A 24,283-nucleotide genomic window follows, 5' to 3' on the forward strand; every position below is an offset into this window, starting at 1 on the left:
CAATTGAAAATTGAGCGATTGATAAAATAACCTGCCCTAGTTTCTCTAGTTTTTCTCATTTGTGGTGTGTCATTCATACTTTTTATTTTTATCTTTGTTGATTGGTGGTAGTATCAAACTTGATGTTGGTTGTCTATTGCAGGTATTTTTTTATGTTCCTTTATATTTTTTATATCACATCTTTATTTCTCTCATGTTTTATTTTTTAAATAAATTTACCTTTATCACACATTTTTATCTGTCTTTTGATATATTTTCGTTTGTTTGACCATTGCTTTTTATTTATCAGTTTTAAGAGTTGATTTGACATTGTCACGACTTACCAAGATGACACTTATCTGTTATCATGTTGATCTTCCTTGCTTTGGACCCTCAGACTGGATTTGGATACTCGGTTTGCGTTCATGGATAGTTTATTCATGTCACTCGACTTTGATTTACGGTTTTTCGGTGGTCTTTCTATAGCTTGATCCTCTTTAGCAGTTCGTTTTCTGATGCGATCAGATCTATTTGTATCTATCATTGTTTGGGTTTTCGTTAGGTTTTTTAATTTTTCATTGTATTGTCCTTATGTTATCTTAAGTAGCTAGTTTTTTTGTGTCAATAATTTTAGAAAAATATTCTAATTATATGCTTAATTTACAATTATGATTATAGATTTTCATTATAATTTAAAATATTTCCTTTTTTAATAATACTAGTGACTTCTATAAAAAAATTGAGCGATTGATTGATGACACTCTTGAATAGTGTACAAATATATGTTGATAAGCATGGTATTCATATATTGATAATGATAAGAAATATGATATTACATATACTTGAGAAAAAATGACGATGAAGATCTATGTTGTACTCAATGCCTTTATGCTTATACCACACTTGCATGCTTATGCTTATGAATCTCATGAAATATATAACATAATAGATGTGTATTATTGAACTTTGTTAGTTCAACGTTCGGATTATTTCAATGCTCAAGATTATAAGTTTCATAGTTTGCAATGAAACTACAATATCATTTGATGAGTCTCAATGAATCATCCGACTAAAATAAATGATTACTTAGGTGGACATGTAAGGGTTTAATTTGTATCGAGTCAAATTATAAATTATTTTATGTATATTGTTTTAAACAAGTTAAGGAATTATAAATTTTGTATAATTATTTTATTTGAATATTTATTTTATGTATTTTAAAATTATTGGGGCACTCTGGTGGTAGAATGTAGCACTCGTAAGCTTTGTCAAGATTTTGGGTGTCAAACTTACTAACCAAAATTCTAATACCTAACATGAAACATAAGTCTCAAATAAAGAGTTCTATTAAAAAAATGATATGTAGCTACGAATAAAGTCAATATCCACAATCGATTAGTTTTAAATATCAAACTCAATTAGATTTTCTTAATAAATCTTAAAAATGAACGAAGTAGTCTCAAAAAGTTAAATTTCTCCTCATTAAATATTATAATATTATAAAACACAAATAATATATGCACTAAAATTGGATTTTTTTTATAATTCAATCCACATAACAGTCAACAAACTCGTATCTTTTAGCTACATAAACAATAATAAATTATTAATTTATTTACTAGTGAAAAATTAAATTACTCAATGTAATTCTTAAGTTAAAATAAGAAAATGTAATAGATTAATAGTGTAAGACGGTGTGGTAAACAAGTTTTACTATATGGAATTAAAAAATAAATAAAAATTTACACTCATAACCAAACTATTAATTATGGGCGGAATTTCATAGGGTCAAGGAGAACCTTGGTCCTGCCAATTATTTTTTAAGTATTAAGTAATATTAATATATATATATATATATATATATATTAAAAATAAATTGAAAAATATATAATTGAAAATCTAATTTATAATTAAACATTAAAGACATAGTTGAAACTTCAATTGAAAATCCAATTTATAATTAAAAAATTAAGTTATAACTTTTAGAAAAAAATAACTAACTAAATTAATAATGGAGTGATGCGTTACGTAATTTATCCAAATATAAACATAGCACAATTCTATATTATTTTTTTGCTAAAAAATAAGGGAAACTAAAGCCCTAAAGAAGAACATGCCTTATTTTTTTTACACATAAGATTTGTTAGTGTCTTTTCTGCACTAATTATTTTTTTCTACTCACTTCTCTTGCAGATTCTCTCTTTAGTCAGAATCTACTTTTTCTTGTCTTCTCATAGGTACGGCGATAGCCGTGGCAGTCACTTCCACCGCCGCACAACATGACCTAACCAAGTGTCATGGAACAAGGAGAAGCGATAGAGATTTCAAAAATGGAATTGGGTAATTCCAAAGAATTGGGAATTTGAAGTAAAAAGAGGAAAAATTAAAACACGAGGAGCACGTACATAAAAGAGAGGGTGTTGGATCAGACATAAAACATATTGGCCGTGAAGGAGATCCAAGGAACACTGAAGACAATGGCGGGCCACTGACTGAAGGATTCAACAAGCTATGCATCAACATCAAACTGCATGGAATGACGTTCCAGGAAATCCAATACTAGCAACAGGCGAATCTATTCTGTTAGAAGATGTCCATCTGTTAAAAGAAACTGATCAATTAGTACAATAGGATATCCAAACTATATATTCTTTGTAATAGACAATATGAGTTTCTATGATGAAGATCATAAAATTCCTTTCTTAAGCAAAAATTCTCTATTTTCCTTAGATCTTTTCTTCAATATGTAAGTTTGATCATGACAACTGGTAATCAGAGCAAGATTTTTGAATGTACCAACAAACTGAGAAAAAAGCAAGAAATCTTAAAAAATGGTCGAGAACAAGCAACCTGAAGTACACAAGTCTAATCAAGAAGAGGATGATGATGTGAAGGTTCCAAAATGTTGGAGAAGGCAGAAAGTGAAGGGAAGATAAGTTTAATACGTTGGAGATGAGATCGGAAGAAACTTGGGGTTATCTACAAATGATGTTAAGCTTGATGGCTAAAAGTGTCGAGGCAGTGGAACAAACAAATCTAATGAGAAACATGAACACATGTGAAAAATTCAAAAACAACGTAGAGGTAAGAAAACGTTACAAGTTATTGTTATCAATGAGCATGAGAAATACTCGTATAAGGCTTAAGAACATGGAATCTCAGTTGCCAAACCAAGTAGCAGTATTCTAGCATTTTGCATGAACCAAACATTACCTTATCACACTTGATACACGCACCACAAGTCTCACATCAAAGGAAGATGGATTATCTCTTCGAGTTGATCTACACAATCAAGCATTGAAAAAGAAGACTAGAATAGCAGTATACTTGCAATGATTTTTTTTATTGTGATTCGGGTGTTATTTGGTCAACATATCTTCTAAAGATTCGACGTCTGTCTCTTAGCTTTCCAACGGTACTTGAAAATCGTCAAACCGATGTCGAGAACTCAAGATATGTCCATTTTAGTGAAGATATCACATGTAGAAATTCCTATACGTGATTAATACGTGATTTTGTAAATATTAAGAATTATCAATATTTTATTGATTATTTTTAATATAATTTAATATATGATGATACGTTATCTTTTAGATTATATTTATTATTTTATTAAGAATTAAGATAGATTTAAAATATTATTTCTTTGATTAATAATACAACGAGAGTTCATTTTTACAAGTGTTGATTGTTTTGCGCCTTCGAAGCATTCTTCATCATTAAGTTCTTCAATTTCGTTCATGAGGGAGATCTTCACACTCCAGTTTGCCTTCTCTTTTTGATTAGGAGGGTTGGTTAGAGCTGATGATCGAGTTTTCCTAGTCAATGACAACTAGGTGAGTTCGTAGGACAATGATCTATCATCACCATCATCATCCTAAAATCGACCACCATCACCATAAAATCCTAATTTGGCTAAGTCATTTTATCATTATTCATATTATTTATCTTTATTATCTTAATCCTTATTATCATAATTTTTGTTCTTGATTTTCAAGTAATTCTTCCTCAATTCAAAAAACCTAAATGTTGCAACAAAACTCTAATCCATAATCCCCTCATTCTTTGATCGAGTCTAGATCCCTATGCTTGATTCCTCGACTTTAAGCAACATTCATCACTCTGTTGCTATCCCTATCAACACTAATAATCAATTTCAAATCTCAATGAAGGCTCTTAAAATGAAGATAAGGGGAAACATAGGACAGTTGGGAGAATCTTCTATGGCTGGAAATATGCAGACAAGTTTTATACTGAGGCCTAAAATAGAATTGCATGCCTTTGATGGGATTAATCTAAGGATTTGGGTGAAGAAATGTCAAAAATACTTTTCAAATTTTGGTATTCCAGAAATTCAGAAGGTGGTAATAGCTTCGATGTATTTGGTTGAGATGTCTGAGATCTAATTTGATGGGTATGTAGCATAAAAAATAATATATATTGACATGAGTTTATTGAAGACCTTTGCCTTAGGTTCTATGGTAAGGATTGTAATGAAATAATTTAGGAATTTAACAAACTACCCAGAGGGGTTTAGTGGATGAGTACCAAGAAAAATTCGAAGAACTTAAGTCTTATGTGACGTGGTACAGTCCTTTTATTAGAGAAGGGGTACTTTGTTTCTAGTTTATTGAGTTGAAGGAGGAAATTAAACATAGAGTCAAAACCCATAACCCATTGACTCTAGCTCCTGCTTTCAGGTTGGCCAGATTGCTTGAGTTGACTTGGGAAGTTGAAAACAGAAAAATCAGATATTAGCCTAAAACTACTTCAACATGACTAAATTCTTCTTGCAAGAACTTTACTGCTACAGTTAACAAGACACAAAATGGAGTCCAGCAGTATCTGAAACAAAACATGCAGTTTGTGATGGATTATAGGACACATGGATTATGTTACAAGTGTGGTGATAAGTTTACTCCTGGTAATCAGTGCAAGTTAAAGCAACTAAATTCCATGGAGACTTGAGAGAACAAGAGGAATAAGAAGATGAACAGAAATGTTAGGAAGAAGTGACTCAGCCCGAGACAAATTTAGAAATATCAATGAATGCTCTAACTGGTTAAACAAGATGCAATACATTGAGAATTTAGGGATATATCAAAGAGAAGCCGCTAAACCTTCTAATTGATAGTGGTAACACACATAGTTTCATTACAGGTGATCAAAAGAAGGGATAGAATTGGAGCAAACCACTCATTTAGCTATTATAATGGCAAATGGTGAAATATTATACATCAAGAAAGAAAAAGCAAACAGTTGAACTAGGGGATGCAAGGATTTCAGTTTGAGCATGACTTTAGAGTTTTACCCATGGAAGGAAATGACATGGTCCTAGGAGTATACTAGATGAAGAAGTACAACCCTTTGATAATGCATTTCAATGATATGACATTTATTTTCAGAAGTGCAGGACAGGAAAATATGTTGAAGAAAGGATAAAATATTCTGACTTTTAAGGTTATATCAAGTAGTAAAATGAAAAAATTAGTAGAGAAGGATCCTGATATTTCAAGAGAGATGTATATGCTGATTGGGGGAAGTGATTGAGGCTGAAATACTTAAGGATATATATAAAATACTGAATAATTTCATATGATATTTGAAGAGCCTACTAGAATGCTTCCAAAGAGGAAACATGATCATTGTATTGTGTTAAAAGCTAGAGCTGAAGCAATTAACATAAAACCCTACATAATGACTTATCACCAAAAGATAGAACTTGAGAACCAGGTGGCTGAGATGTTATCTTTTTCTATTGTCCATGCTAGTAAGAATCCCTTTGCACCATCATGTTTACTGGTAAAAAGAAAGATCAAAGTTGGAGGATATGTATAGATTACAAGCAACTAAATGCATTAACAATAAAAATAAATATCTTATTCATGTGGTGGAAGATCACTTAGATGAATTGGTTGAAGCTACCTATTTTTCTAAATTGGATCTAAGGCTAGGGTATCAGCAAATAAGCATCACTCTTGTAGGCATACCAAAGACATTCTTTAGAACTCACCATAAACATTTTAAGTTCAAGATGATGCCTTTTGGATTAACAAACGCACCAGAAACATTCCAAACCTTGATGAATGAGCTATTTGGTCCCTAGCATACCAAAGACATTCTTTAGAACTCACCATAAACATTTTAAGTTCAAGATGATGCCTTTTGGATTAACAAACGCACCAGAAACATTCCAAACCTTGATGAATGAGCTATTTGGTCCCTACTTGTGGAAGTTTGTGTTATAATTTTGTAATAACCCAACATTTTAGCTAGTAACCAAAAATATAACTTTTGACAATTTAGTAGCCAAAGTGTAAACTTGGGAGAAGTTTAGGGATCAAAATGTTAATTTTTCTCAAAATAAATTTCATCTTATAAATGAATAGTTTACCCCAAGAATGAGGTTTTTGTGGGTTTCTGATTTTTTATCCGAAATTTGTATTAAAAGTTGTAAAACGATAAAGTTTGGAGAAAAATTTAGATAATCGAATCGAATATGATTTTTTCGATATTTTGAAGGATGATAGAGGAAGTTTAATAATTTCATTTCCATGTCTTAATATGGAAGGATTTAACATGGATCGTTTGATTTAAGTTGATTTTTCATGTTAAATTTGGACCATTTGATGAAAAATGGCAAGATTATAATTTTGAAAAAGTACAAGGACAAAGTTGGAATTTATTAATGTTTGCTTATTTTTTTACCATATGATAAGAAATTTTGACATGTGGTTGCATGTGAAACATGAGAATTTAAGGACAAAATGGTCATTTTAACAATAAATGATGACAAATGGCATTAAAATAAAGAATAGAAAATTCAAGAAATAATTAATGTTCTCTTCATCTTGTCGTGAGGTTATCTGAGGTGAGGAAAATATTTCCATTTGATTTTTCAAACCGATTTATTAGGAATTTTGATGAAGGCATGAAATACAAAATTTATCCATATAAAATTATCTATCATTTGATACCTTCGTTTCATGCTTTTATGCTTGGAAACCCTAATTTCTTGAATTGGGTGAATAAAGGAGAGGTTATATTTTCAAGTTCTAATGATGGATTTGGATGTATTATATGTTATTGAATCATTTCCATAATTGTATAATGATCGGAAACAAGTAGAAATGGTTAAATCATGGTTTGGCCACTTAGTAGAATTGATCATTGAAAGCTTGGAAATTATGTGTAGAAGATGAATTCATGCTTGAATCAAGTTGGAAAACAAGGCCAAAGTGATATTTCGTATTAGTCCTAATGGAAAATATTAAGGAAAATTTATAGAAAAAATATACAAGGGCTAAAAACGATGAGTAATGATTTTACATACTTTAGAATGTTGGTTGGACCAATTTGGAAACTTGTAAAGATTAAGGGACATAATCGAATATTGTGGAAATTATGGGATTAAAATTGAAATTGTTCAAAAATTGATGTACTATTCTTGAATGAAATGTTAGAATGATTGATTATGTTATTTGAAACTTGAATTGAAATTAAATAGAAAAGGACCATATTCAATAAATTGAAAATGTAGAGATAAATTCTAAAATAATTCATTTTAATGGTTAGATTGTGGAAATTGAAGTGATTATATAAGCAATTGGTTGATATGAATATTTGGAGGACTGAAGTTGCTTTTGAAATATTAAGGTCAACATTCATGTTATGAAATTGAATTAGTATTGCATAAGTGTCAAAAGAAATTTTAGGAATTTATTTCCTATTATGCGCCTTGTTACTAAGATACTAACATGTACTTTGAAATGTATATTTTTTCTAAATGATGTTCATATAGATTTTGATTGAAATCGAGATCAAAGTAAGTTTAAAGCTAAGGAAAAAGTGCAAAATAAGTGCATATTTAGTTTGTATTTATGATATTATGGAAACATTGGCTTGTAATGAGCCAATGACAGAGTTACTACAGCAAGAAGTGACCCTTGAATGTTTTGTCTTTAGGTTCACACATATAGGTCCATTTTGTATGTAAAAGCTAATAGAATTAATTAAAAAGTAAAAGATGCAAAATAATGAAATCTGCCAAAATTCTATGATCTTGACAGTAAATTTGAAAATCACCATAAATTTTATTGAAGGTATTAGAAATTGATTCTTATACCGTTGGATTTTTATATCAATCTAGTTTTGTGTAAAATAAATGGAAACTGATTCTAAATTGTATGTTAGAAGATAAGAATTTTTAATCAATGATAGAACAAAAACCAGGACAACAAATTCTGCTCAAAACAGATGTTATACTCTAGATTAGAAAATTCACCATATATTGTATAAGTTTAACTAGAAAGAGTACTTTATATTCTTAGATTTGTATTTAAGTATAGTTTCTAATGAAATAAATGGAATAAATTTCAAATTCGTAGCTTAATGTATAATATTCATTCTTTACAGGTAGGACAAACTGCTAGAATAGGAAATTGAGATAAATCATACAATTTATGTTATTTTTATGTTATATCCTCTTTTAAATGCTCAAATGGAGCCCAATCTATTATATTTCTATGATGATTATGATGTTAATCATATGATGGATATTTTGCTTAAATGTTGAAAAGAAATGTGGTTAATGATGTTTTTATTCATGTTATGTGAAAATGAAATATTTCGGGTATGAACTGCACTGCTATATGATACTTGATCTATGAGTATTGATGGACACTTCCGATGAATAAAAGTTATATGAATTTGATAAAAATGCTCATTGTATGTACATTGAGGTTGTTTGGTATATTTGGCATGCACATAATAAGTGAATTTCGTAATATTGTGCATTATGCCATAGACGTGGATTATCATTAGCTTCCTGATGTAGATAGTAAATGAATTAGGTACTATTGTGCACAACTACAATGAGTACATGGTAAGTGAATATGATATCTTGTAACTCTAGAGAATGAAAAACATAGTATGTGAGTTTGGTGCTATGATATTCCTGATTATCTATACACGATGATGTGTTCTACAACACTTGTATATCTGTCTGGCACTAAAAGTTGAATTTGTGGATACAAGTGACTCGCACACCATGTATTCTCATCTATTATACATTGGGTTATGGTTTATATGAAAAGTACATGTTTGATTTATTCATTGAAAGTAAATCTTTCATCAATACTCTAATTGGCATAAAATGCCTTATATATGATAAATGATGTTTTACATGTTATATGATGAATGGACGACTTTAATAAGTCAGTTTTATATGTTCTTATATTTTTATATGAAAATTACAATACTTTGATTATTATGAATTTTTTATATATTGAAATGCCTCACTAAGTGTATACTTAGCATGTGGTGATTTTCACACGTAAGAAAAAGGAGATCGAGTGGAGTAAGGAGCTTAGCTTGAAATCACTTGTCGAGGACTACTTAACGGTATCCTTAATGACATCCTCTAATTGTTTTCATTTTTCTAGTTGGCATGTATACGTGTTTGAGTGTTAGTAATATTTTTATATGGCTAAATTTAATTGGGTCAAAGAGGCTCTGATATATCTATAATATTTAAATAGTTTGTAATAATTAATATGAATAGAAATTAGTAAGTAATATATGGTTATGATATGGAATTTAGTTTTATATTTTGATAGAGTTATATTTTATAAGAGTTAAGATGGATTTTTATTTAGGCAGTTTTTAGACAGTCTCACTTCGTATATGAAACATTATTGAACTGCCTTGTTGCTGCCTAAAATCTAACTTGATTTGAACGTTAAAATATTAGATTTTTATTTTTACGCGATTAAATATTTTTACATGTTTAATGTTAAATTTAACAATTTTAAAAGAAACAAAAATTTTATCGATTTTAAATAAGACTTGTTTTATATGTTCAATGTGACATCCTTGACTCATATTCGGTAACAGATGTGGGAAATGGGTGTTACATTTATTTGTATCAAAGTTGCAAGTTTAGTTGATTCTAGGCCCAAACCAAGTCTGTTTGAGTTGAAAAGTGTGTACATGCCACTAGGATGACATTGTTACTGATATGATGTTTAATTGATTGATGCCACTCCTTACTAATAAAAGTTGATAAGTACATGTACTAGATATTTGAAATAGAGGATTTGAAATGAGTTATTGAACAGGAGGATCTGGAAGGAACCACTAGTGATAGTAATGAGGTAAACCATGGGCCTTTTGTTCAATCAGCTATAGGTAGTGCATTGGAATTTCCCTTTGAACAAATAGAGGCACTTATGGGTATGGTTATGTTACTCCCCCTACTATGTCATAATAAATTTTTGTTTAAAATGATTAATTCGAAACTTGAAATGTTATAAGATTCTAGTAGGCGGTAAAAAAGTGAATCCATCATCTAATGTGATTTCAGTAGTAACTGCCAATAAGTTATTATTGCATGGTTTTTTAAATTTTTTTACCTAACGTGGTGGATACTCAAGTTTCAAGAGTTAAGTTAGAAGATGCTCCAATGGTTCGAGAGTATCTAGATGTATATTCAGATGAATTACTTATATTACCTCTAGGTTGAGAGGTAGAAATTAAAATAGAGGTTTTGTCTTATTACAAGGTATTGCATCTATATCTATGGCCCCATATAGAATGGTTCCGACCAAGCTTCGAGAATTAAAGGTAAAAATACAAGAATTGTTAGATCGGGGTTTTATAAGACCAAGCGTGTCATCTTAAGGAGAACGAGGTATTATTTATGGAAAATAAAGATGGGTCAATGCGATTGTGCATAGATTATCATCATTTAAATTAAGTACTAATGAAGAATAAACATCCTATCACGAGGATCGACGAATTCGTTGATCATTTAAAAGGCAAATTGGTGTTTTCTAAGATTGATCTTTGATTCGAAAATGAAAGCAGTCGTGTTTGTTCTAAAAATTTGGTGTCATTACATATATGGTGAACGATGCTATGTTTATACCGATCAAAAAATTCTAAAGTATATGTTAACTCAAAAGGAGTCAAAATTAAGATAAAATATATGGATTAGACTTCTTAAATATTATAAATTGGTTACCGACTACCATCTAGAAAAAGTTAATGTGGTAGTCAATGTGTTAAGTCGAAAGACATTTTTTGCCTTAAGAGCTTTGGATGTGTGACTATCAATGAAAGAAGATGGTGTACAAATCACATAATTGAGGTTAAAGCCTACATTATTTTGACCAAACAAATGATCTTTACAGAAAGACTAAGAAGTTCATGTCAAAAACCAAACAAGTGGAAATGGGAACGAGTTATGATTGTTTCTATTTTATTACAAGGTTACCTTTGGCATAACAAAAATGATTCAATCTGGATGATTGTTGATAAATTGACTAAGTCAGCACACTTTATCTCAATCTAAAGTAATTACTCTATGAATAAGTATGATGAATGGTATATCAAGTAAATTTGATAAAGATACAAGGTTCACTTCAAGAATTTTGGAAATCTTTGTATAAAGCCCTTGGTACTAGACTTAACTTTAGATTTTCTTTCATCCTCAGGTGGATGGACAGTCAGAGCAAACTATTCAGATATTTTGAAAGATGATATAATAAGGATAATAAGTTTATTTCCATTTATTAATATGGAAGGATTTAACATGGACCGTTTGGTTTAAGTTGATTTTCCATATTAAATTTGGACTGTTGGATAAAAATGACAAGATTGTAATTTTGGAGAAGTAAAAGGACAAAGTTGGAAATTATCAATGTGTTGGTTTATTTTTGACCATATAATGAGAATTTTTTACATGTGGATGCATGAGAAACATGAGAATATAATGAAAAAATGTTCATTTGTCATTAAAATGAAAATTTTAATTCATTTTAACATAAAAGATGAAAAATAACCTTAAAATAGAGAATAGAAAATTCAAGAAATAGTTAATGTTCTCTTCATCTTTTCGTGAGGTTATCTAAGATAAATATTTCCTTTTGTTTTTTCAATCTAATTAACTAGGAATTTTGATGAAGGCACGAAATACAAAATTTATCTATATTAAATTCTATATCATTTGCTATCTTTGGTTCATGTTTTCATGCTTGGAAACCATTAGTTCATTTTCTATGGATGAATTTTGATGCAGGATATGTTATTGAATCATTTCCATGCTTCTATAATGCTAAGAAACAATTAGAAATGGTTAAATCAATGTTTTGCCTTGTAACACCCTAAATCTCGGGTTAGAAGTTTCGAGTTAACTCCATAATGGGTTAAGTAAGCCCATGAGTATTGTAGGGGAGCTAGACCCATTTGGAGTTGGTTTGGGCCCCAATTATCATTTAAAAGGGTATTTTTATCTTAGGATGAATAATGAAGGACGAAAAGAGCAATTAGACCACCATTTGAAAAAAAACTTAAATCTCTTAATTAGGAGGTGATCTCACATCTCATTCTTTTTTCTTTCACCATTCTCTCTTTTGTCTTCTTCAATTCTTCTTCATCTTTCAATTCCTCTCCAAGAGCTAAACAAAGGTAAAAATTTGAAGTATTTCAAGCTTTGTCCAGGTTTGTTAAGGTAAGTACCTTTATCTCCTCCCTTAGAGCTTCAAATTAAGCCCCTAAACTCAAGGTTTGATCCATTATAACCATAAATAGGCTTTAGAGGGGGTTTAAGAATCCAAGTGTTGTCCAACTCATTTTTGGTGAATTTGAGTAGTAGAAAGTGTTTAAATTAAATTCAAGCTTCTGAATGAGTTAGTAACTCATTTACCTTGCCTTTGATTAGTGAAAGAGGTAGGAGGAAGTTCCAAGGCAAGAGGCAAAGAGAAGTTGACCCTTGGGTGATTTGAGGGAGTTTTCAGCAACTAAGAAGTTAAGGTAACACATTTACAACTCATTCATACCATTTTTGAATCATTAGAATGCATTTAGCTAGATAGTTTGAGTGTTGGAGCATTCATGGTAGATTCACAAAATTATTGTTTTCAGCATGTTTAAAGAGTTATTATGATCATTTATTTTATACATAAGACTTTAATAATGTTTGGGGACCTCATTAGGTAATCTTGGGTAATTTCGGGAGTCAAATTCGTGCATAAACTGGCATTTCTAGGTTTGGGTATCGATATTATTCCTCTAATACCAATATTAATCTTGCGAGTAACAAAATGAGGAAATTTTAATATGAAAGTGTCGATACTTTTTCATTGAGTATCGATATTTCTAGTAGAGTATTGATATTCCCCATAGTAGTACCAATATCGGGGGTAATTTTTCAAAATATTGAAGCAAATTTTAGTATTGGTACTTGAAGAGTAACGATACCCTAGCTCGGGAGTATCAATATTATCCTAGTATTATCGATACTACCTGCCACTTTTTCATCTTGTTTTAATCCTATAATATCAATACTTAGGGGTGAGTATCGGTACCATTAGAACCTTTTGGGAAAAAGACCAAGTGAATGGGTGGTTATTATTTGAGGGACACAAGCACTAGTACACAATCAAATAAGACTACAAGTGAGAACGATAAAGTGTATGCAATTACAACTAGAAATAATATCAATTAGGGCAACATAAAACTAGGCTTGGTTGATGCTCGAGAAAATGATCAGGACACCCGATCTACTTTAGAAAAGGAAGTTAGTAATGAAGTATAGAATTTCCAGATATCCTTAGGTAGTGCGCGAGGAACTTGAGACGAACTAGGGTGTGATGACCAAACATCTGTGACAGATGGGTTAGTTGGGTGTTTTTCCCGATAAAGAGATTCCAAACCTCATCCTTAGTGGACTAGAGGGGTCTGTGTCCTGAGATATGTAACCCTCCAACCACATCATTATGTCTACCCGAGTATAGTGTGAAGTGTACGAGTATACCCACTCTTTTATTGTACTTGATAGCATAAGCATTTGCTAAAAACTTTTTGTATGGTTTAGTTGTTAGTGTAGCATGGGCTAGTGAGCTCAACATTTGAAATTTGTTTACATGTACAGGTCTTTAGGAGGAGCATTAAGGGAACCTATCGCACAAATGGTATTCCAGACAATTCGAGCAGCAGAGCACGTCTCAGGTCTTTCCTTTAGAGGTCATGTATTATTCATAAACCTTCTTATATTTGAGTTGTAACTCTATTTTTATACTCAATTGTATTTATTATTTCGAGATACTTATTTTGGGAGCTCCCTATATAAAGCTTATTTTCAACTATGTATATTTCTTTTGGTTGAATAGTTTTAATAATTGAATTCCAAAGTATTTAAAGAAAATTTTGGGTTAGTCACTATGGTGGTCTCGTGTGGCATTCTAATTTGGTCTACTCTATGTTGTATCGGTTTATGTTGCTACAGGCCACTTAGGGTTTTTATGGAAAATTGAAGTTAAGTTGAAATTGATATGAAATTGGTCGTTAAAGCATGGTAATTATGTGTAGAAGATGAATTCATGCTTGAATCAAGTTGGAAAATAAGGCCAAAGTGACCTTTAGTATTAGGGATAAAGGAAAATATTAAGGAAAAATTATAAAAAATTATAGGGGTTAGAGATGATGAATGAATGATTCTAAGTTATTTAGAATGTTGTTTAGATCAATTTGGAAATTTGTAAAGGTTTAGGGACCAAATCACATATTATGGAAATTGTGGGATTGAAGTGGAAACTGTTCAAAAGTTGATGACTATGCTTGAATGAAATGTTAGAATGCTTGATTATGTTATTTGAAGCTATAATTGAAGTTAAATGGTAAGGAACCATTTTGAATAAATTGAAAATGTTGAGATAAATTCTAAAAGAATTCATTTTAATTGTTAAATTGAGGAAATTGAAGTGATTATATGAGCTATTGGTTGATATGAATATTGGGAGGATTGAAGTTGCATTTTGAAATATTAAGAACAACACAGATGTTATGAAATGGAATTAGTATTGAATAAGTATCGAAAGAAATTTTAGGGATTTATTTCCTATTTTGTGCCTATGTTAGTAAGATACTAACATGTACTTTGAAATGTATATGTTTTTAAATGCTATTAATATAGATTGTGATCGAAATCCAGATCAAAGCAAGCTTAAAGCTAAGTAAAAAGTACAAAAGTGAGTGCAACCTAAGTATACAATGTAAATCCATATTTAGTTTGTATTTATGTTAATGTGGAAACATTGGCTTACGATGAGCCATCGAAGAAGTTAGTACGGTAAGAAGTGACTCCTAAATGTTATATGAGTTTATGGTTCATGCATATAGGTCCCTTTTGTATGTAGAAGCTAATGGAATTAGTGAATAAGCTAAAGATGCAAATAATGAAATCTACCAAGATTTTATGATCCTAATAGTAAATTTGAAAAATTACCATAAATTCTATAAAAGGTATTAGAAAGTTATTCTTATATCGTTTGATTTTTATGCCAATCTAGTTTTTTAAAAACAAATAGAAATTGATTCTGAAATGTATGTTAGAAAATATGAATTTTTAATCGATGATAGGTCGAAAATCGGGACATCAGATTCTGCTCAAAACAAATTATGTACACTAGATTAGAAAATTCACCATAAATTGTATAAGTTAAAATACAATGAGTACTTTATATGGTTAGATTCATATTCAGGTATAGTTTTTAAAGGTATCAACGGAATAAATTTTAAGTGTGATTTAAATACAAAATAGTAATTCTTTATGGTTAGCGTAAACTGTAATAACAGGAAATTGTGATAAACCATGCATTTTATGTTAGTTTTAGGTTATATGCTACTTCAAATGTTCAAATTTAGACCACTCTATTATATTAATAAGATGATTATGATGTTAATCATATGATGGATATGATGCTTATATGTTGAAAAGAAAAGTGGTTAATGATGTTTTTATAATATATTTGTGTTATGTGAAAATGAAATATTTCGGGTATGAACTGTCCAATGCATTGTAATATGATAATTGATCTATCAGTAAGGATGGATAATTGTAATGAACAAAAGCTATATGAATTTGATAAAAATACCCATTGTATGTACTTTGAAATTATTTGGTATAATTGACATGCACATAGTAAGTGAATTTCATACGATTGTGCATTATGCCATAGAGGTGAAGTGTAACATCCTAAAATTCGTGTTAATAGTTAGGGTAGGCGGCTCAGTAAATTTTTGAGACTTCAGAAAAAATCATAATTTTTAAAATTTTAAATTTGTAAATTATTTATAATATTATTATTAATTTTAATTCCGATTAATTGAATGATTTTGTTTTAAAAAGTGTGATTTTAGTGGCCAAAATGGAATAGGATCAATTATCAAAATCTACGAAGCAATTTTACCAAGAGTTGATATTATCCATTTATTTTCTTATTTTTGTATAAGCTTAAACTTTTATACTCTTATTGACTTTTAAACACTTTATTTTGATTTTTAATTTACTTTAAATTATTTAATCTAATTTTCCTTTTTATCCAAATTAAATATAACTTTTCCCTAATGTTTTTATACTAATCCATAAACACGTTCATTTTTCCTCTTGTTTCTTCAACGGCTAGAACCTTCATTTCTCTTCTCCCAAACCTTTTTGTTGATTTTATTCTTGATTAAATATATTCCCAAACTTGATTTTCAAATTTCCATTTCTCTTAACCGTGGACTACTCTAGCTTAAGAGAGTTCCCTTATTTTCTTCATTTGATGATTCTTCTTCTTCTTCAATCAATTTGCAGCAAGGTAAACTTCATTTTCTTAGTTCCTTTATGCTTTTCCGATTAAAAGAGATCTTTCTATATTGATAGATAATAGTTTTCAATGAGATATTGGTTTTTGGATGATTAAAAAGGATTTTTGGAATAAATTCAAAAGCTAAATTTCTTGAGTTGATTTGGGGGTTTGCTTATGACGAATTAGATGTTAATGATGAGGTAAGTATTGGGTTAAAAAGATTTTTAAATTGGAATTCGATTTCATATAGGTTTCTTTAAAATAAGCTTAGTTTTGAAGTTTTTCTGAAATTCGAGAATCACTTTGGTTGCTGTTGTTTTTTTATGGTTATTTGATGTTTAGATTGCTTTTCATTTGTCTTATGTGTAAGGATGTTGTGTTAAAGTTATGGAAAGTTTCGGGTTCAAGAACGGTAAGATTTTTGGTTGTATCGACTCTTTTGCTATGTTTTTGTATCAGATTTTTCTTCTCTGTTTCGAGCACTTTGGTGAAATTCTTTTATGGTTTCCAAGTTGATATTTAGGTCTATTATGGTGTAAAGTTTGTACACTATTGTTTGGTTTTCGTTTGGCGTAAGTTCAAATCGATTTCAAGCGGTAATAGTGGTAGAGGTGAAAGGCTATTCGTTCTTTTATAATGAAATATGGCAATGTTAATTGAAGGCTACCATGGTAAGTATTTTAGTGATTAAGTATGATTATTCATGAGCATGATATTACCTTATGATGCATACATGGTTTTATAAATTATGTTTACAAGCTATTATGAATTTAGTTTTAGATAAGCAGAGACAGTTTTTTGTCCAAGAATGAGTGGAGACAGTTCAGTATTCTATTATTTTTTATCTCGACAGCCGCCTTAGTTTGGAAACTATGCCTTTGAAATGAATAAGTATATGTTATGCATCACTTGACAACTATTTATGGCAAACTTGACATAATTGACAATCGTTCTTAATGGGACCTTGGATATGAAAGGCATGCCTAGGAAAGAGTACTATATGTTTTGATAAATAAGTATATGCTAGCTTTCATTATGATTCGTTGACTGGTATTTTAAAGCATGCTACAAGTGTATTATGATGTGTATGAACTGTTTTGGGCATGTACATGTATGTATTTGGACCCTAGGAATGATTAAGTGGAAGTATACCAACTCATTTTTGCATTATCATATGAAATTATGCAATTTCCAAGAAAAATGATCGATATCTTGCCCCAATGGATCTATCCCAAACCAACTGCATTGCGTAGGATCGTTCCCCTGTGAAAAAGAATCGATCTCTTCCAAAAAGGATCGAAAGAAATTTTTGGACATTATTTCTAATTATGCGCATATGTTAGTAAGATACTAAAATGTACTTTAAAATGTATATGTTTTGTAAATGATATTCATATAGATTGTGATCGAAATCAAGATCAAAGCAAACTTAAAGCTAAGGAAAAAGTACAAAAGTGAGTGCATATTTAGCTTGTATTTATGTTATTGTGGAAACATTGGCTTGCGATGAATAAGTGATTAAGTCACTACGGTAAGAAGTGACTCCTGAATGTTATCTGACTTTATGGTTCATGCATAAAGGTCCATTTTGTATGTAGAAGCAAATGGAATTAGTGAAAAAGCTATAGATGTAAATAATAAAATTTACCAAGATTCTATGATCTTGATAGTAAATTTGAAAAATTGGCATAAATTCTATTGAAGGTAGTAGAAAGTGATTTTTATACAATTTGATTTTTATGCCAATTTAGTTTTTATAAAATAAACAAAAAGTTATTCTGAACTGTATGTTAGAAGATATGAATTTTTAATCGATGATAGATCATAAACCAGGACAACAAATTATGCTTAAAACTGATTTTGTACGCTAGATTAGAAAATTCACCATAAATAGTACAAGTTTGAACTAGAAAGAGTACTTTATATGGTTAGATTCATATTTAAGTATAATTTCTAATGGTATCAACGAAATAAATTTTAAGTGTGTATTTAAAAACATAATATTTACTCTCTACAGGTAGCTCAAACTGTAATAATAGGATATTGTGATAAATCATGCATTTTATGTTATTTTTAGATTATATGCTATTTTAAATGTTCAAATTGAGCACACTCTATTATATTACTATGATGATTACGATATTGATCATATGATGGATATGATGCTTATATGTTGAAAAGAAAAGTGGTTAATGATGTTTTTATAATATATTCAAATTAAGTGAAAATGAAATATTTCACCGTGAATTTGATAAAAATACCCATTGTATGTACATTGAGATTGTTTGGTATAATTGACATGAACATAGTAAGTGAATTCCATACTATTATTCATTATGCCATAGAGGTGGAGTATAACATCCTGAAATCCAAGTTAGTAGTTCGGGTCGGTGGCTTGGTAAATTTTTGAGATTTCCAAAAAATTCATAATTTTTAGAATTTTTAAATTAGAAATTATTTAGAATATTATTATTTATTTTCATCCGGGTTAAATGATTTAAAAAAATATGATTTTAGTGGCCAAAATGAAATAGGATCGATTATCAAAATCTATGAAGCGATTTTACCAAGAGTTGATATTATCCATTTATTTTCTCATTTTTTTATAAACTTAAACTTTTATACCCTTCTTGATTTTTAAACTCTTTATTTTGATTTTTAATTTACTTTAAATGATTTAATCTAATTTTTCTTTTTAGCCAAATTAAATATAACTTTTCCCTAATGTTTTTATACTCATCCAAAAACATTTTCATTTTCCTCTTGTTTCTTCAATGGCTAAAACCTTCATTTCTCTTCTCCCAAACCTTTTTGTTGATTTTATTCTTGATTAAATTCATTCCCAAATTTGATTTTCAAACTTCCATTTCTTCCTCCTAACCGTGGAATACTCTAGCTTAAAAGAGTTCCTTATTTTCTTCCTTTGATGATTCGTCTTCTTCAATCAATTTCAAGCAAGGTAAACATCATTTTCTTGGTTCCTTTATGCGAGATCTTTCTATATTGATGGATAATAGTTTTCAAAGAGATATTGGTGCTTGGATGATTAAAAAGGATTTTCAGAACAAATTCAAAAGCTAACTTTCTTGAGTTGATTTGGAGGTTTTCTTATGACAAATTATATGTTAATGATGAGGTAATTATTGGGTTAAAACAGTTTTTCAATTGGAATTGGATTTCATATAGGTTTCTTTAAAATAAGCTTGGTTTTGACATTTTTAGAAATTCCGGAATCATTTTGGTTGCTTCTGTTTTTGGACGGTTATTTGATGTTTAGAAGCTTATTTAGATTGCTTTTGATCGTTTTTAGGTGTAAGGGTGTTGTATTAAAGTTGCGGGAAGTTTCGGGTTCAAGAATGGTAAGATTTTCGGTTGTATCGACGCTTTTGCTCTGTTTTGTATCAGATTTTTCTGCTCTGTTTTGAGCACTTTGATGACATTATTTTATAGTTTCTAAGGTCATATTTAGGTATATGAAGGAGTAAAATTTGTGTACTATTGTTTGGTGTTCGTTTGGCGTAAGTTCGGATCGATTTCGACTGGTAAAAGCGGTAGAGGTGAGTGGCTATTCGTCCTTATATAATGAACATTGGTAATGTTAATTGAAGGCTAGAATGGTGAGTATTCTAGTGAAACTAGTAAGTTAACATTCTGTTTTGGTATTGATTTCTTTAATGTGAACATTTTACGATGATGATGATGATTAAACATGACTATTCATGAGCATGATGTTACCTTATGATGCGTACATGATTTTATAAATTATGTTTACAAGCTATTATGAATTTAGTTATGGACGAGCAGTGACAGTTTGCTGTCCAAGATTAGTGGAGATAGTTCAATATTCTATTATTTTTATCACGACAACCACCTTAGTTTGAAAACTATGTTTTTGAAATGAATAAGTATATGTATATGTTATGCATCACTTCACAACTATTTATGGTAAACTTGACTTAATTGACAATCGTTCTTAATGGGACCTGTGATATGAAAGGCATGCCTAGGAAGGAGTACTATATGTTTTGATAAATATATGTGTAAGGGATACGATGTAAGGTTGGTGCGTTGAGATTTGCTCCGAGACGTTACACGAGGTTAGGTTGCACTAGTAGAAAAAACCCCTTTAATGACGCGCATTGCGCGTCATCTATGGGCGCGGATGACACACATTTGCCTGTCGTTGAAGCCACCGACATGAATTTAAGATGACGCGCAACTGTGCGTCATAAATTTATGACGCGCATTTATGACACGCATTTATGACGCGCATTTATGACGCGCATTTATGACACACATTTATGACGCTCATTGCGCGTCATTGAAGCCCCCGTCATAAATGAAGACGACACACATTTGTGTGTCATAAATTTATGACACGAATTTATGACTTACATTGCGTGTCATTGAAGCACACGTTATTAGAAAAGATGACACACATTCGTGTGTCGTGATTGTATGTCGTAAATTATATATATATATATATATATTGTAGATTGACAAATAATCAAATTAAATCACATTTAATGCCTCATAATACTAAATATATATATCATATTATATATAAGCAATCCATTTGCGTACAATATATTAACATTAAGTTATCAAAAATATTGTAATCATATGTCGATACAAAATATCACGGCATAATAAAGTTTTCCACATAAGATACATCAAATAAGATAACGATGTTTAGAGATGCATCGTTATTGGTGATTCTGAAGAGATAACATAAGGATCTGCAATATAACATAGTCCATGAAGGCTCTTACTTGGCCTTTGAGATGTCATAGAATGAAGCACTGTCTTCCTGGATTTGATACAAAGTTCCTAGAAACATGAGACGTTTTGTTTATAATTAGTTATGCAACCTCGAATATAGAGTTCAAAACATTCTCTTTCAAGGACATAAACTTGTTTATACTTAGATTGCAGAAGCCAAACGTAGAACTGTAGCTTCACCCCATGGACGACCTATTAGTTGTAAACCTATGGGAAGTCCTTGTTTGTCAACCTGGAATAAGCATAAGAAGAAAGAAAATGAGCCACAAATTCTGACGGTTTTATTACAATAGTTTTGGGTATTCTTTACGGTAGAACATGATCAACTCCACCCTTTTAGCCGGTTTATGTTTCCAGGTCCAGAGAGAACATAAAGTTTAATTAGTTTGGAAAAAGAAACCCAAACTATAGAGTTACCAGGGGTAGTTTGAACTTGACTCAACTATGCAGCAAGCCATAATCGAATCTAACAAAATGTACGATTGAATTTGGGACCTCAAGTAAGAAGGAATGTCTCACACAAATGTCACCTTCACAACCGCTCCAACAAAAGAAAATGAGCATATACTTGAAACTAAAAGGATGCATCCTTTCCAACCATTTGAGAAACCCTAGTAAGGGAGCTCTATATTCACATTTTTGTTATTAGCAATTTATTACTCAATTGATGAATTCAAATTTTAACTACAAGCTAAACTCTAGTAAGCATGTCCTACAAACATATCTACAATGAAAATAAACCAATCTACTCTATCTTTATTGAAAAATAAACCAAAAATATTAAAATAAAGACCACAAAACCTACATCATGCCATTATCCTAAAAGAAAACATGCAAGAACAAATGGTACAGGAAGATTATGAATTTATAATTGAAAGAAAAAAGAAGGCAAAAGATGATGTACCTCTTCATCATCTTCAAAATCTTCTTCATCAGCATCCTGCATCAGGTTATGAAAAAAATTAAAGGAAGCATAAGATGATCATAAATGGTATAAAACAAAATCGAGGGAAGAATCCAAAGGAAATGAAGTTACATTATTGAAATATGTGAGGGGATTGGGCCATAAATCCTCCTTGATAATCTCTGCTACCTGTTGTGTTTATCAAGTGAAAGCTTAGGCCAGGCGCCAACTCTTTAACAAAATGAGAAAAAAAAGAAGACAAACCTACATTCACACAGCACATGCATAAAGAGTTTACCTCATCATGAATTTCATCCATGTCATCTTTCTGCTGAGTATCAGAAAACCAGGTAAAGAAGCTGCATTCATGTGTAATAAATTTAGTATAATATAGAGATGGTGGTTAAGTGAAAGAGGCAAAATCAAATACAAGACAATGTCATAAATGACCCAAGCTTTGCAGTACAACAAATTCCTACCATGTTAGAAGTTATAATGCAACTTAATAAACTAAAGAAACATATAAATGCATACTATTTATAATCACAATACACAATAATACATAATGCATGTGTAATCTTAATTTGTCTTCACTAAAAAAGGAAAACTCTATCTGCTAAGGTTTAGCTTTACATAACAAAAGGAAGATGACTCATGAAATAACTAAGGTTCTTATAAGATGATAAGCTGAAGTTCAATAAAATTATTGAGAAAAAAATGAAGTGACTACATTACACAACAGAGAAATTAATCTCAGGTTTTATGTGACTAAAGTCCTCAGGCTGGGGAGAAATTTGATTGACAAATATGATATCAAACCTTTCTTCAGCAAACTGTCGCTTGTTTCCTTTCTTTTCATGGTCAACTCCATTTGGCAAGCCCTTGACATTTAGAAACTAATTTAACATGATAACCAAAGGAAACAAATAACATGAGTAGACATGACAAGAGAAAAACCCCTCACCATGCCTTCTTTCCACTTGATTTTGGTAGCAGTAATCTTGGTTCCTTCATCAAGGAAGGTAAAGGTCTTCGTAAGGTTTGCATCTTCAAAGTATGGATTGGGATCGAAGTTCTGAAAAATATAACAAAAGCCAGTCAACAAACTGTGATGACTGATTAGACCATGATTAAATGTAAAATGCAACTTCAATTTCCTACAGAATAAGATAAGAAAAGGAAAAATAAATAAACTTACAAATGTAATGGAGTAGCCAGATTTCAAATCTTTAAAATCTTCCACTTCAAGTGAGCTAATATACTTAAATATCTATCAAGCAACAAAAGGTTGAAAATAAGAAGAATGAATAAATAAGAAAGAAATTACCTAGAATTACATATCAGGAAAATCCATAACACTTCTTATAAATGAATGAATAAATAAATGGAACTAAAAATAAATTTTGCAAAGTAATATAAGTGCTGAACCAGTTTCAGTTTGGGAAAGAAGTGATATTAAACCTTCTGATCCTCGTCATTCAAAAGTTCACCAAGAGCAGGATGACTCAAGAACTGTATATAAAAGAACAAATTAACTGAAATCCTTCTTCTCAACATGGAGACAGATTTAAGAGAAAAATCCCTAAATTGATAGGAAATAATAGAAGAGCTTACAGCTGTTAACCATAAATCAAGAATCGACTTAATCTTCTCATTCCGCTTATCATAGATTGGCTTGCGTATTTCATTGTACTTCTGCTCCACTTCCAAAACTTTCTCACTCGCCTCCTCATTAATATACAAAATACCAAAAAAGGAACACCAATAGAAACACCAGAATAACCATTTACCACTTACAAATAAGGTCAAAGCAAACATATGCAAATTAAATCACCTCAGCAATTAGACATGATATTCTAAAGTAACCCCGCTAAACAACGTGTTTAATAACTCTTTAGGTTACAATGAAACAAATAACAAAACAGTGAAAAAAGCGGTAATAGAATAAACCTTGAGGAGGGAATTCAGGTTTAAACATGGGTTT

At 30.5% G+C, this 24,283-nt stretch overlaps 1 protein-coding gene across 1 annotated transcript; it reads right to left on the reverse strand.

The window, feature by feature from the left end:
* Positions 1-2,501: 2,501 nt before the first annotated feature.
* On the reverse strand, positions 2,502-24,117 carry LOC120177787 (NAP1-related protein 2-like). The gene is made up of 12 exons (XM_039183804.1): positions 23,914-24,117; positions 23,761-23,811; positions 23,498-23,569; positions 23,264-23,374; positions 23,119-23,180; positions 22,598-22,658; positions 22,432-22,488; positions 22,300-22,335; positions 21,558-21,627; positions 21,386-21,443; positions 3,193-3,261; positions 2,502-2,577 (listed from the first exon to the last, which is right to left on the reverse strand). The coding sequence occupies exons 1-12, from the start codon at positions 24,115-24,117 to the stop codon at positions 2,502-2,504; spliced, it is 927 nt and encodes a 308-aa protein (XP_039039735.1).
* Between the last annotated feature and the right edge of the window lie 166 nt (positions 24,118-24,283).

The sequence above is a fragment of the Hibiscus syriacus genome, unplaced genomic scaffold (genome assembly GCF_006381635.1).
Source record: "Hibiscus syriacus cultivar Baekdansim isolate YM2019G1 unplaced genomic scaffold, ASM638163v2 tig00112319_pilon, whole genome shotgun sequence".
Classification (NCBI taxonomy): Eukaryota; Viridiplantae; Streptophyta; class Magnoliopsida; order Malvales; family Malvaceae; genus Hibiscus; species Hibiscus syriacus.